The sequence below is a fragment of the Halichoerus grypus genome, chromosome 14 (genome assembly GCF_964656455.1).
Source record: "Halichoerus grypus chromosome 14, mHalGry1.hap1.1, whole genome shotgun sequence".
In the NCBI taxonomy this organism is placed as follows: Eukaryota; Metazoa; Chordata; class Mammalia; order Carnivora; family Phocidae; genus Halichoerus; species Halichoerus grypus.
This window is the reverse complement of record NC_135725.1, coordinates 68,002,949-68,017,112: the sequence shown is the minus strand read 5'-3', so window position 1 is coordinate 68,017,112 and position 14,164 is coordinate 68,002,949. Positions and strand designations below refer to the sequence as shown.

Sequence of the window (14,164 nt, the reverse complement as noted above, 5' to 3'; positions counted from 1 at the left end):
AAAAAAAAAAAAAAAGTAAATATCCTGACCAAGTAGGGTTTATGGCAGAAATGAAAGGTTAGTTTAGCATTTGAAAATCAATCAATGAAATTCACCATATCAAAAGAATAAAGGGGGGAAATCTTATGATAATTTAAATACAGAAAAAGTATTTGACAAAATTCAATACCTATTCATGATTAAAAACTCTCAGCAAACCAGGAATAGGATACTTTCTCAATCTGAGAAAGAGTATGAACAAAAAATCTGTTTCTGAGTTGTGGGAGTTCTTTATATATTCTTGATACCCTGTCTTTTGTCAGATACGTGTTTTGCAAATATTTCTTCTTCTGTGGCATTTCTTTTCATTTTCTTAATGGTGTCTTTCAAGGAGTAGAAGTTTTAAATTTTGATCTTCTAATTTATCAATTTTTTTTCTTTTATAGTTGTTGCTTTCTGTGCTTTACACCAGGAGAATAAAAGAAATTATTTTGGAAGAAAGATGATGACGTGACAGACACCTGCGCATATAAGGTGCTTAATAAATGTTTGTTGAGTGAATCTCTTTCAGCTTAGTGTTAAATAGAAACATGATGAACACATTTATGGCTTCATTACAATTATTGATATAAATATAGATTAGGGCAGGGTAGAGGAGAGATTCTCTAACTCACCTTCTAAATATGCCTTCCAGGTTGTTATTAATGCAATCATCAATGCTCCTTGGAAACAGATGTCCAATTGACTCTAAATCCAATTAATTCTAAATAAACATGACTATTATCATCTGACCTTCATTTTGTTTGCAAGAAAGAAAAATGTCTTGTTGAAAACAGGGTATACTGAGACTATAATAGTCTATTCATCTAAAAGGGCTTGGTGGGACTTGTTCTTAGTGAAAGGCTAGCTCCTAATAATCATTCCCTTTCCTAAGTGCTCTCAAGTCATCTGTTTAATAACTCATTCTAGAATTTTTTTCAGGGCTCAGTATCACACTTACTGATCAGATTTCACTTTTCCTTCCTTTTAAAATACTATTACAAAGTATTTTAGTACTTCTCCCCTTCCACATGATTCTGCAATTATAAAGACTAATTCTTAGCACCATGCAATGTAATTAACAAAGAACTCACTGAATGTAGTGAGCTGTTCTTTAATTTTTGCTCATTTATCTTGGAAGTAAACCCTTTAAAAAAAAAAAAGTTATTTTCTCCCACCTCAGGATCCTTCCCTGAATGAAAAAGATGGGGCTTCCTGTTCCCCTCAGACTTCCCTAAGTCCACAGAGCAAACATCTGCTATTTTTAATAAATTAAAAGTTCATCTTGATACTTCATAACTGAGGAGCCTGGTATAGGATATCCCAGACTTTACTTTTTAAATAGTAGTTCAAAACCAATTGGTGCCAGCAAGGACCTAAAATTATTACTACTTCATTGCTGCTTCATGATTTTCAAAACCCACTTCCTATCTTAGAAGCTTCATGTCCTGGTTAAAGAGATGCCAAAGACTGAGGTCATCCACAGAAATAACTAGTCATATCCAAAATATATACAAATAGGATAAATGTAATTTTTTATTAGTAACTAGTAACCTAGCATTGTTTTTCATTCAAAATTTGCTTAGAAAAAAGGTAGGAAAACATTTTTATAAATGTATAGGCTCTGAAATTTATAAATCAAAACAGGGCTATATCATACATACTGCTAGTTTTCCTTATCTTAAAAAGGAAACCAGCTGAATAGATTTTTATTCCTAATCATTATTTTCCCTTATTCATAGTTCAATTCTGATTCATATATTTTTTCATTTGGGGATGCACCATAGTTCAGTGAGTGAGAATTTTGAAGGCAAACACTTAGGAATCTGGACTCAGCCACTTATTAGCCAACTAACCTTAAATCCTTTAAGTGAACTAAGGATAACAATATGTACTGACTTCATAAAGTTTCCATAAGGACTAAATGAGATACTGCACGTAACGCACTTGACACAGGGCCTACCCCTTCCTCTCCACCACCTACTCCCACTGCCCACCAAGACAGCTATTATCATCATCATCATTCAACAAATACTTATTGAGTACATAAACAAATGAACCAAATGAACACTGTAAAGGAGGAATTTCATTCGTGCTTATCATACATACCCACTGTGTGCTATCAAATCCATTTCGGCTTCCTTTAGATTTTGATAAACCAGCTCCATTCTAAGAAGATAACAAAAAAACATTTTAGTAAACTCAAAGCTATCTTTCTCTGACTTATTTTGCTTGGCATACAGAGAACAAACTGGTTGCGGCTAAAGGGGAGGAGGTGGGGGGATGGGCAAAATGAGTGAAGGGGAGTGGGAGATATAGGCTTCTAGTTATGGAATGAATAAGCCACAGGGGTGAAAGGGACATCCTGGAGAATACAGTCAATGGTACTCTAATAGTGTTGCATGACAGATGGTAGCTACACTTGTGGTGAGCATAGCGTAACTGCTGAATCACTGTGTTGTACTAATGTACTAACTAATGTACTAATGTACTAACTGCTGAATCACTGTGTTGAAACTACTGTAACATTGTGTGTCAACTATACTCCACTAAAAAATTAAAATTAAAAAAATATTCAGGTCTATAGAATCAGAAGGAAGAAAGCATTATCAGTTTTCATCTGATAAGCCCCAAAATACTTTTTTTTTTTTAAAGATTTTATTTATTTATTTGACAGAGAGAGAAACAGCGAGAGAGGGAACACAAGCAGGGGGAGTGGGAGAGGGAGAAGCAGGCTTCCCGCTGAGCAGGGAGCCTGATGCAGGGCTCGATCCCAGGACCCCAGGATCATGACCTGAGCCGAAGGCAGACGCTTAACGACTGAGCCACCCAGGCACCCCAGGCCCAAAATACTTTGAAAGTAACAGGAAAAAGAATGTCTGATGGTCTAGAGACAATAGGAAGAATGTTTTAAGCTCAAAGAAGATCCAGAGAAGTTTCTTATGCCTTGAGTAAGTTCTTTACCTATAAGATATAGCTGGGAGGATGCTGAAGAACAGTAAGAATAGCTTTATCCTAAAAATGAAATATGCCCCAAGTTCCTAAAAAGGAGACTCATCTCCCCACTAAACTACAAATTTAAGGGTAGGGACCAAGTCCACTCCTTCTCTGTATTGACAGTGCCTAGTATAGTGCTTGGTAATGAGTAAATGTTTAATGATGGTTTGTTAAATGCAGGGAAGGAGAGTGGAAAAGAGGAAGAGATATACTGAGTAATTAAGGTAAAGCCAGAACTGGTCTCTCCTCATAAGCTCTGCAACTTAGACAATAACATTTTCATACCAAGGGATATTTGAGATTAAACCACAAAGAGACAGCTTTGTAATCTTCATCCTTTAAAAGAGACAGCAAACTGTAACACAGCCCTTGTTGCTCACCATAGCCCGCCATGAGTAGATGAGAATGAATTTCTGAGCTGTTTGCTTTCTTTGCTGGATCATTCTCATCAATATATAAATGATATTATTTCTCCTATCTTAAAACAAACAAACAAACAACTCCTCTTTTCCCAACTAACAATTTTCTGTCCTCCTTTAAGCAAAACCCTTAATGGGTTGTCTGTTCTCACTGCTTCCGATTCCTCTCTTCCCATGAGCCCACAAGATTAATTTCACTCTTCCAAGTATTCATCAAGATCACCAATGACCTCCACGTTGCTAAATCCAATGATCAGTTATTACTCCTTGTCTTATTTGATCTATCAAGAATTGTTGATCACTTTTGTCTCACTCAAACATTTCACTTGGCTCTCAGAATCCCGACTACTTCTGGTTTTCCTGCTACTTCTCTCTGGCTGCTCCTTCTTGTTCTTATTTGCTAGGTCTTCCACCTCCAATGTATTGGCGGGTCCCAAAACTCAGACCATGAGACTTTTCTCCCTCTTTTTACTCTATGTTCACTTTCTTGGTAACTCATTAACTCTAATGGCTTTAAACACAATCTATACGCTTACAACTCTCAATTTATATTTCCAACCAAACCAGTCCTTTGAATTCCAAACTTATTCAACTATCTATTCACCTTCTTCATCTCGATGTCAAATAAGCATCTCAAACTTAACATGTATGAAAAAAACTCCAGATCTCTAACCATCCCTCAAGCTTGCTTCTCCTAGTTTTCCCGTCTCAGTAAACAGCAACTTCCCTTTTCCAATTATCTAAGCCCCAAATACTAAAGTTATCCCTGACTCCTTTCTGTTTTTTATACCCAACATCTCACCCATCAACAAATTCTGACAGCTCTACTTTCCACTTTTCATGAACTCTGCCATTAGCTCCCTTGTCCAAGCCATCACCGTCTTATGTAAATTACTAGAACTGCCTTCTAAATGATCTGTGTTAGCCCTTGACCCAATAATCTGTTCTCAACAGAGCATCCACTCTACTACTTTTTTTAAGTCAGATCATGTCACATATCAGCTCAAAACTTTCCTATGGTTCCTAATCTCACTTAGAATAAAAGCAAAAATCCTCTATAGCCATATTCATCTCTTTGCTGTTCTTAAAACTGCCAGGCATGTTCCTGCCTCAGGACTTTTGTGCTTCCTTTGGTCTCTAGGTAATATGCTCCTCTTCTAGATATCCACATAGCTCATCCTTTTCAAATAGGCTATTTCCTCTATTTGCAATGGCCTTCCCATCCTTCTTTACCTGGAGAACTTATACTCACATAAAACCAACTCAAAATATTATTTCACCCATTAAATATTCAATCATAACCTCCCTATGTAGGTTATTCAGCTGTTTTTCATTCCTTATAAACTTTGCACTTACCCAAGCTTGAAGGGTCAAGGATAAGGACATAGGAGGATCCAGTTTTATAGGGGCCTGAAAATTATACAATTTTGGTGGTCCTTTTTAAGAAAAAGAATGCAAAAATATCTTCTGCAAACTTTACCAAAATATATAGCCCTGCAGTTTAAATTTCATTTCTCTTAATGGCTAATCTATCTCTGGTGAGGAACAGTTACTGGCACCCAGTGGCTACACTGTAGCTGTTTCGGAGGAATGCAGTCCCTATCAAGCAATGATCCTAGAAATAGAGAACCAAGAGACTAAATAACCTGACCACTCTTTCCTGCTGGTCTCCAACCTCCGGGTGATGTTTCCCATTGCCTGACCTCAACTAGAAAAGGCAAGGGAATTCAGCTAATGCAGTCCATACAGGTCAGCCTCCTGAGGCCCACAGTATGGGGAAGACAGGATCTTGAGAAGCAGAGACTATCTACCATACCATGGTAAAAAATTTGGATCTTATTCCACAGGTATGCTATGCAGAGAATAAGTGGATCAGATCTTAAGAAAAATAACTGTGACAGCTGTACAGAAGAGGATTACAAAAGCTAGAGACTAAAGAACAGAAGAGTTCTTAAACTATAACTAGTAAAGTAGGCAGAACAGGGTTTATGAAGTGTGCTTTGAAGAAGTAACATATTGTCATTTGTTTGTGTGTCTCTTTATGGGTTTCTCTCCTTTCTTTTCTTTTTTTTTTAAGATTTATTTTAGAAAGAGCCAGAGAGCAGGGGGAGGGGCAGAGGGAGAGAGAGAATCTCAAGCAGACTCTGCGCTGAGTGCAGAGCTGGACATAGGGCTTGATCCCTGAGGATCATGACATGAGCTGAAATCAAGAGTTAGACACCTAACCGACTGAGCCACCCAGGTGCCCTAGGGTTTCTTAACTCCTCTCCTCTTCAATCCCAAATTTCCCCGATTTGTGACTTCTTAGACAGCAAGGATTACACTTGACTCATCATCTTGGCTCACAGCCTAGTACTGTGTTTGGCACACAGAAAGCACTCAACGAACACTTGAGAGAAGGAAGGGAAAAATGAAGGGGGGCGGAAATCAGAGGGGGAGATGGACCATGAAAAACTATGGACTCCAGGAATCAAACTAAGGGTTTTAGTGGGGCGGGGGGTGGGGGGATGGGTTAGCCTGGTGATGGGTATTAAGGAGGGCACATTCTGCATGGAGCACTGGGTGTTGTATGCAAACAATGAATCATGGAACACTACATCAAAAACTAATGATGTAATGTATGGTGATTAACATAACAATAAAAAATAAATAAAAAATAAAAAGTTGGGAGCTTCAGCATCTATTACTCTAACTACACCTACTATTTTTAAATAAAGAATTTTTTTCCTGTTGGCATAAACTACTTGTATTCCTTACAGATAATATTTTATCCTCACACTAATAACATACAAGAAGCATCTATACTTCCAGTAGCATCCATCCCCAACAAATTATAAATAAATGGAAGAGAGGAACCATTTCTCATTGCTTCTATCACCCTGTCAAAATGCCTGGCAAATGGTGACTTTTAAATAAAGTTTTGAATTAATAAAGTTTAAAGCTCCATTTTATAGAATGCAAAATTACTTGATTAGGGATAGCTTAATGTAATTTCCATATTTTTTAATAAAAGTAACCTTTGGTATTTCAGAACTTAGATGTCATCATTTCTACCTATTTTAATAGTGAACATAAAAAACAAGAACTCTAGTACAAATAATACAAACTTTGCAAATTTAATAGTATACAGGTTTAGTGAACTTTAATTTTATGCCTTATTTTGTTCAATTCTGCTTAATGAATATGGCGCTTATTACTAAGGCAATTTGTATGCCATGGACATGATATAACAAATACTACTTCTGATTATAAAATTGAAGATAATAATAAAAATAATAGCTCATAGGGGTGCTTGGGTAGCTCCAGTTGGGCTTGTCCCAGTCTTAAAGACTAATATGCATTTATTTTCTGTCAGATCTGCAAGTCAGCCAGGCAGCTTTCTTTGGTCTGCTTCATAAATCCCATCCAGGGCCCAGACTGGAGGGACAGGATCTACCCAGGGCACATTCTTCTCCTGGCAGGTCAGGGATGAACAAAGGGCAAGTCATACCATAACAGCCCCTTTGAAATTTCTGCATATGTCTATAACATTCCACCAGCCAAAGTAAGTCTCATGGTCAAGGTCAACTAGGACAGAGAAGTATCCTCCCCTAGAATGGGAGGGAGAAGTACACTGTACTAAAATAAACTAATTTGCCTAATGATGAGAAAAGAGAAAAAATATTACCTTTGCGGATAAATAGTGCTTGTAGTAGTACAACTGAAACAGTAGAAATGCAGAACTTGTCAAAGTTAAAAGCGCCAAAATCACGTTCTTATTGATTCTACTCATTAGTCTAAGGTGCTCACTTGGTTGTCTTTTGAGAGTAACCGTGTTGGTTTCATCTTTTTTGAATAAGAAGATAATCTTGCTTTCTGTAAACAAAAAAGATATTGTAAACAAAAAAGATATTTCTAAAGAAACAAAACCTACTTTTAATTTTTCCACCTCTAATAACCAGCACTACAACAAAGAAAAAGTTACCTAAAGTTCTACGGAACATTCTTTGATTTACTAATTTCCTCTCCTAAATAATTAGATATGAGACCAAACATGAAAGAACAAAAATATTTATCATGGCATTCTACAAATAACAACTGCAAATAACAAACATAAATGGGATATCTGTAAAACCTGACCAGCAGAGATTTGGGGGCTTTTCCTACAGTTTCTGATTCAGTAGATCTGGCATGGGGCTTCTGAATTTGCATTTCTGACAAGTTGCCAGGCCATGCTGATGCTGTTGACCATATTAAGAACCACTTCCATAGAAGAAATTGAGAAAATTTTTGGTCAAGAAACATCATCTGGGGTGCCTGGGTGGCTCAGTCAGTTAAGCGGCTGCCTTCAGCTCAGGTCATGATCCCAGGGTCCTGGGATCGAGTCCCGCATCAGGCTCCCTGCTCAGCAGAGAGCCTGCTTCTCCCTCTCCCTCTGCTTGCTGTTCCCCGCTTGTGCTCTCTCTCTCTCGCTCTCTGATAAATAAATAAAATCTTTAAAAAAAAAAAAAAAGAAACATCATCTGTATGATAGCTTTTTGTTGTTTTTTTGTGATCTAGGATATGGTCAGTTTTTATAAATATCCCATATATGTTTTCAGTTTTTTTGCAAATGTAAAGTGTAAAGATAAAAATTTTTATTCTTTCATCTTTGGTTGCATCTACTTAAGAAATTTAATATAGTTCTACTTCTTTGTACCTCCTATGCACTATTTGATTTTGGTTAAACATATTATATTTAGTTCTTCAAGTGTTCATCTTTATTCCTTTAAATATACTAACACCTCCATTACTTGATGTCTAAACTTTTTGTCCTTTGTTCTCCAGCTGACAAATAAGAGGAAATCAGCAAATTTATACTTACCCTCCTGCTTTTTCTCCTCCTTCAATCTTGACTTTATTAGTTATTTCTACCCTGTAACAGTTCTATTATACTCTGTTACTACAAATCTCACAGTTAATTTGTTCTTGTTCATCCTATCTTCCTGCCAATCCTTTTGCTGAATCATCTCCATTCATCTACTGGATTGCTGATATTCATCTTCTTATACTTTATCAAAAAACTTATAGATACTATTTACCTTGAGTTCTTACATTGTTCAAATACACTTGTCAACTGATAGTTTGGCTGAGACCACACTTTCTTTCCCCTGATGACTTATAGGCTTTGTACCACTGTTCTATAATGCTAAATATCCCCTTGACAATATCTGATCCTTCCCCCAGGACTCCCCTACAGGTAAATTGACCCTTTTAATGGTGTGAACAGAGAATGCACTCTTTACCTCTGAAATCCAATTTTTTAAAAACTAGATTACATATTGATGTTGATGACTGTACAGTTGACTCTTGAACATGGGTCTGAATTACGTGGATCCACTTATACGTGGATTTTTTACAGTACTGTAAATGTATTTTCTCTTCCTTATGATTTTCTTAATAACATTTTCTTTTCTCTAGCTTACTTTATTGTAAATATACGATATATAATATATATACAAAATATGTGTTAATCAACTGTTTATGTTATCAATAAGGCTTCTGGTCAATGGTAGGCTATTAGTAGTTAAAATTTTGGGGAGTCAAAAGTTAACACAGAGATTTTCAACTGCATGGGGGGGGTCGGTGTCCCTAATCCCCACACTGTTCAAGGGTTAATGTATACTAATTTTTATTATATGCCCTTTCGATCTGTAGAACTAAGATTTCTTTAGTGGGAAGTTTCTTAAGTTATATGTTTGAATATTTTTCTGGTCTAATGTTGAATTCTCTATTTCCAGAACACAACTGGGCTTTTGTTTCATCTCTTTTCATTCTCATTTCACTTTGTTCAACTTTCAAAAGCCTGCCGTCATGCCCTTTTCTGACTTTTCAACAATGTTAATTCTCCTTTTTGCTTCCAATATGGCCATTTATTTGATTTTATTTTTCTCCTTTTCTTTCTTGAGCTCTGCCAGAATATGATTTATCAGATCCTGTTGTCTTACTATTTCTCCCTGGCCAATAAACTTTGTCTATTATTTTCAAGAAGTGATTGTTTCATCAAATTTGTTAGGCCAATACAGTTTTCTCATGGGTTCTTTTTCACTTGTTTTTCCCTGTTTCTTTTTTCCTTTTTTCTTGCAGCATTTTTGTGTAGATACTGTGCTTGTTTCCTTTTTATTATTTACCTGTGAACGATGTGAACTCTACTAGGATCAGTTATTTGCAAGAGGACTGTGGAAGGAAGAAGCAGGCTTGGTTCTAGACCAGAAGATAGTCACTGATGTACAAGAAAGCATTTATGACAGAGTGTTTTGCGCATGTGTGTGTGAATGAGAGAGAGACAAAGAGAATGTGTCTGAGAACAAGACAGAGAAAGCTGTTTAGCCATCACTTCTTGCTTCACCAAGAAAGTGTGTTCTGCAAAGATGGTGTATCTGTGTGTTTTCTCATTTGCTCTTCCTTTCCTGCTAGTTCATGCAGCCAAACAATCCAAGGACGCTCTCACTGCCTTCCTATACATCCTGACCCACTGTAAACAGATGATCTCTCACACGTTGCTCTGCAAGCTTTGAGATCTCTTCCTACTAGCATCCTCTTTGAATCTCTTTCTGCTTACATTTGACTACCATTTCTCAAATATTTTGATTTGGGGTTATAGGATTTCTGGTCTCATCAAAGATGTAATCTCTGTCTCTCATTCTCCTTGTTGTTTCAGGTAATTTCAGATAGAAGAGGGCATAAATGTCTCTACTCTGCCATCTTAAAAAATCAAAAGTCTTGGTTTAGAGTTTTAAAACAATACAAAGGAGCTTCCAGAGCCGAAGCCTACATGAAGTAAACACGATATTATATAAAGTCAACAAACTACTTAAGAGAAATGATACCAACAGTAATATAGAGCAAAAACAACTGAATAAATCACAATCATGTTCTGTTTCCTCAAACTATAAAAACTAGCAACATATATAAAATAACACTGATGATGACATTAGTTTTTGCTGTCAGTTAAAATCTGTTAAAATAAAACAAATACTCTGATAAAAGTAGCTCACAAGATGACAAGGAGAATATCCTTCATTTTCAATATTTCAGCTCAGTTTCTTGTAGTTATATTAAATAGTGCATCAACATATTGTATACTGATTCCTATGTAATTTTCTAAAATGGCATTCAGAGTGTGCCATAACTGAGACTCTTCTATGCCTGAATTAATAAATAGAAAGAAAGCATAAAAGGCCTATATACACTACTATAGAAACATAAGGTCCAAATTATTGTCTTGTTCTCTTTTTTGGACATGTCTCTAATCTATAATTAATTCTTAACATAAAATAAACCTCCAACACATATCATCACTTAACTCTACTATTATTATCAAGATGATATCCAATTAACTTTACTTATTTTCTATAAATGCCAAGGCAATTCAATTGCAAAAGAAGAGTATTCACCTGTCAAAACATTCCTTTTCACTAGCACGATCTCTTTATTAGGAATGTAGTTACCACTTTAAAATGAAAAATGTGATACTTAAAAAAAGAGAGGCCAAGACTTAGTGATTTTTCCTCTAAAATATCTCTGGCATCAATTCCCTCTTCTTTCTTCACTGTCATTCTAATTTAGACTCTAACTGTACCTAATACGCTAATTTTAACTGAAGCCCCAGTCTCCACTTTCTACCTACCCATAACCTCACCTACACAGTGACAAATATACCAAGTTGCTGATAGATGAATTAAGTTATGCCATGATAAAAATTTTTCAGTGACTCTCTACCACCTACAAATGAAGTTCCAATTCCATACAAGAGTATTCACAATCCGACTGAACACAGGCACATTCTGTAGGCTTCTCCCACTTCACACACTCTGAAATTTTTGCCCAAGAATTCCTGGAATACATACCACACTTACCTGCCTCTGCTTTTGCTCATCCCTCTTGTGTGAAATGCTCTCATCCATTTCCATAAAACTAGCTCAACACCTCTTTTCATAACTCCTCTTGGGTAACCCTTTTATAAAGTCTTTCATGCTCTTCCGAGTCAAAATTAATCTCTCCTACCTCTAAACTCCTAGTTTTACCTTCCTGCTGGGAACATTTACTGTCTACCTTACAAGCACAGATGCCACAAAAAGCTAAGAGCTGGAGATAAAATGATAAATAAGATACAGTTTCCTATTTTCTAAGAGTTTAGAGATGAGTAGAAGTTTTCAAAAGAAGAACGGTGATGTTGATGGTGATGGAAGGTGTGATGTACCTAAAGAATAGCATGGAAGTTTTTTCCAAAATGCACAAACCCCATTCCTTACCACCCCCACATCTAGTTTGTGATAGACCCTATCAGAGGCAAATATGGGGGCAATGTAAACAGTGTAATTGTTATGAAGGAGTAGGCACAAATTACTACGGGAGCACAAGGAGAGGCTTTTACTACCTTCCATTTTAAATTATACTTATTAGTACCTATGAATCATTCCCCCTACCAGTCTAAAACTGGCTGAATTAATATAAAGAAATAACATGTATGCTAAGTATACTCATATACATTGCACAACGCTCAAGAGTACACAAAATTATTTTTTAAAGTTTCTATTTTAAAAAGTACTCTGTCCTGCAGGAACGTCTATGTTAAAGCAAAATATGAAATATGAAAGAGTGATTTTTTTTTTTTTTTTTAGAATTTAAAGCCCATACTTTGTTCCAACTCCTGAACAAGAAACATTTAAAAATAACATATGGAGAACTATGGCAAAATAGAAGCAAAATAAAAACATTCTTTGTGTATACATTTCTTTTTATATGTTATATTTTACCTATCATAATAAAAGTTCTGGGGAGGATAAGTAATGTATTTTTTTTACTTATACTTAGGGAAAGCTTCTTAAAGAAGACAGTATATCATGTCTAATGAAAAAGAGAAGAACAAGTATTGCAGAGATAATAAATTAAAACGAGGGGAAAATAAAGGGAAAAAAGCAAATGTTTTCAGAAAAATATATAATGCGACACTAAGAGGAGTTAGGAGGTTTAAGTAACTCAAGTATCTTCAAGTTCTAATGCAAATATGAGAAGGTTAATGTAAGTATGGTATATTACAGCACAGAATGTGTCTCAGATGACATGGAAGCCTGCCATCACTAGTGCCATAAACTGAGAATTGGCAATGAAGAAAGGAATGGGTATATCTGCTTCCCAACGAATCTTTAATGGGTTATACGTGTCAGAACTATCAATCCTCTCGTTCTTTGGGCCTGGGGTAGCCAGAGCCCAAAACTGGTCATCTCCAGCCACGAACGAACACGTTCTTATATCCTTTATTATCAATTTCACTATGTGTCAAGACATGAAAAAGTTTGGAAAAAAACTGGTGGTAGATCAAAGCTATACACAAATGTGAAAGGAAATGTACAGGATGCGGAATTCAAGACAAGTTCCCAGGCTCTCTCTACAGCCAAGAGCAGCATTTCATGTTCTTTCGGCTTCCCATTTGCCCGTTTTACATTATTTGTTTTTTTGCAGATAATGGCAATGAAAGACTCTGACACTTGGCTTACCTGACATCCCATGACCACCACCACCACCACACCTTTGAGAATCATCAGTAAGGATCTGTCTGAAAGAATGTCTAACTGCCTGACTTTTTTATTCCACTTTTCCCTACTCCTGCCTTCTGGATCATCTCTCTTGACATTAGAGGCCCTCCGACAAGAAGTATCAGCCCTGACACCTAATTTAGGTTCACAGATGATGTGTGCTAGCCTGTTCCCCTCAATGCTGCTAGGTCCCAACTTATTCAGGAACATGAGAGAAAGGAGAGGGAGACATGGGTGGTATGAATCAGACAGAACTGAAATTCAAATATGGCTTGCACTGCAAAATAAAACAGGAGGCTAACCTACAGAGAAGAGGGCAGTGTAATTAGGCAAAGGCACGATTAGAGAGATGAGGCAGCATTTTAGAAAGCACAAAGAGAAAATGCTTCTACAAATGTATTCAAGGTTAAGACATGAAAAAAAATCAACATTTCCAGCTGCTCTAAGCAAAAAAAGGCCGAGTAGCAATAGATGCTACCCATCTTCCCTAAATGCTGCCGGTCTTTCATATTGGTCATTTCCTTTTCTTTCAGGGCTAACTTCTTGAGAGTTATCTGTAGCCTGGGGGTTAAGGTTACACTGCATGGGGTTAAGAATTCTCTTTAACTGCTTAACACTCATTTACTTCTTAATCCTCTGCAATATAACCTCTACCTCAACATGCTGACACCTGGGATTTAAAAAAAAAAAAATTGGTCTATTTATAAATGGGTTTTTTTTTTTTTAAAGATTTTATTTATTTATTTAACAGAGAGATAGAGAGAGAGAACAAGTAGGCAGAGAGGCAGGCAGAGGGGGAGGGAGAAGTAGGCTCCCCGCCGAGCAGGGAGCCGGATGCGGGGCTCGATCCCAGGACCCTGGGATCATGACCTGAGCCGAAGGCAGCCGCTTAACTGACTGAGCCACCCAGGCGCCCCAAAATTGGTCTATTTAATGCTCCAGAAAAATTGCAAATATATAGTGACTCCGTTCTAAATGACTAGGGAATGATAAGGTTCTGCAAAGAGTGTCTGAAATGATAAACCTAGATAAGAAAGTCTAGCTAAGAAAGGAAGTGAAGATAGGAGAGGACTGATATTACAAGGGCAAAGTAAAAAGGTGAAGAAAGCCATGTCGTCTAATATGCCTACGATACTCTCCTGGATATAAAATCCAGAGGGAAGTTCTCTTTAC

The 14,164-nt window shown here is 36.7% G+C and overlaps 1 protein-coding gene across 2 annotated transcripts in view; it reads right to left on the bottom strand.

Annotated features, from left to right (window-relative positions):
- FKTN (fukutin) overlaps positions 1 to 11,446 on the bottom strand; it is a 94,513-nt gene extending 83,067 nt beyond the window's left edge. For both annotated transcript variants that reach the window (XR_013443786.1, XM_078061547.1), the window contains exons 1-3: positions 11,312 to 11,446; positions 7,102 to 7,289; positions 2,128 to 2,187 (exon numbers count right to left, since the gene is read on the bottom strand). Coding sequence is in view for 1 of the 2 variants with exons in the window: in XM_078061547.1 (XP_077917673.1) it covers positions 2,128 to 2,187; positions 7,102 to 7,206 (165 nt within the window). In the remaining variant the exon portion in view is untranslated. The remainder of the gene's footprint in view (positions 1 to 2,127; positions 2,188 to 7,101; positions 7,290 to 11,311) is intronic.
- Positions 11,447 to 14,164: the final 2,718 nt, after the last annotated feature.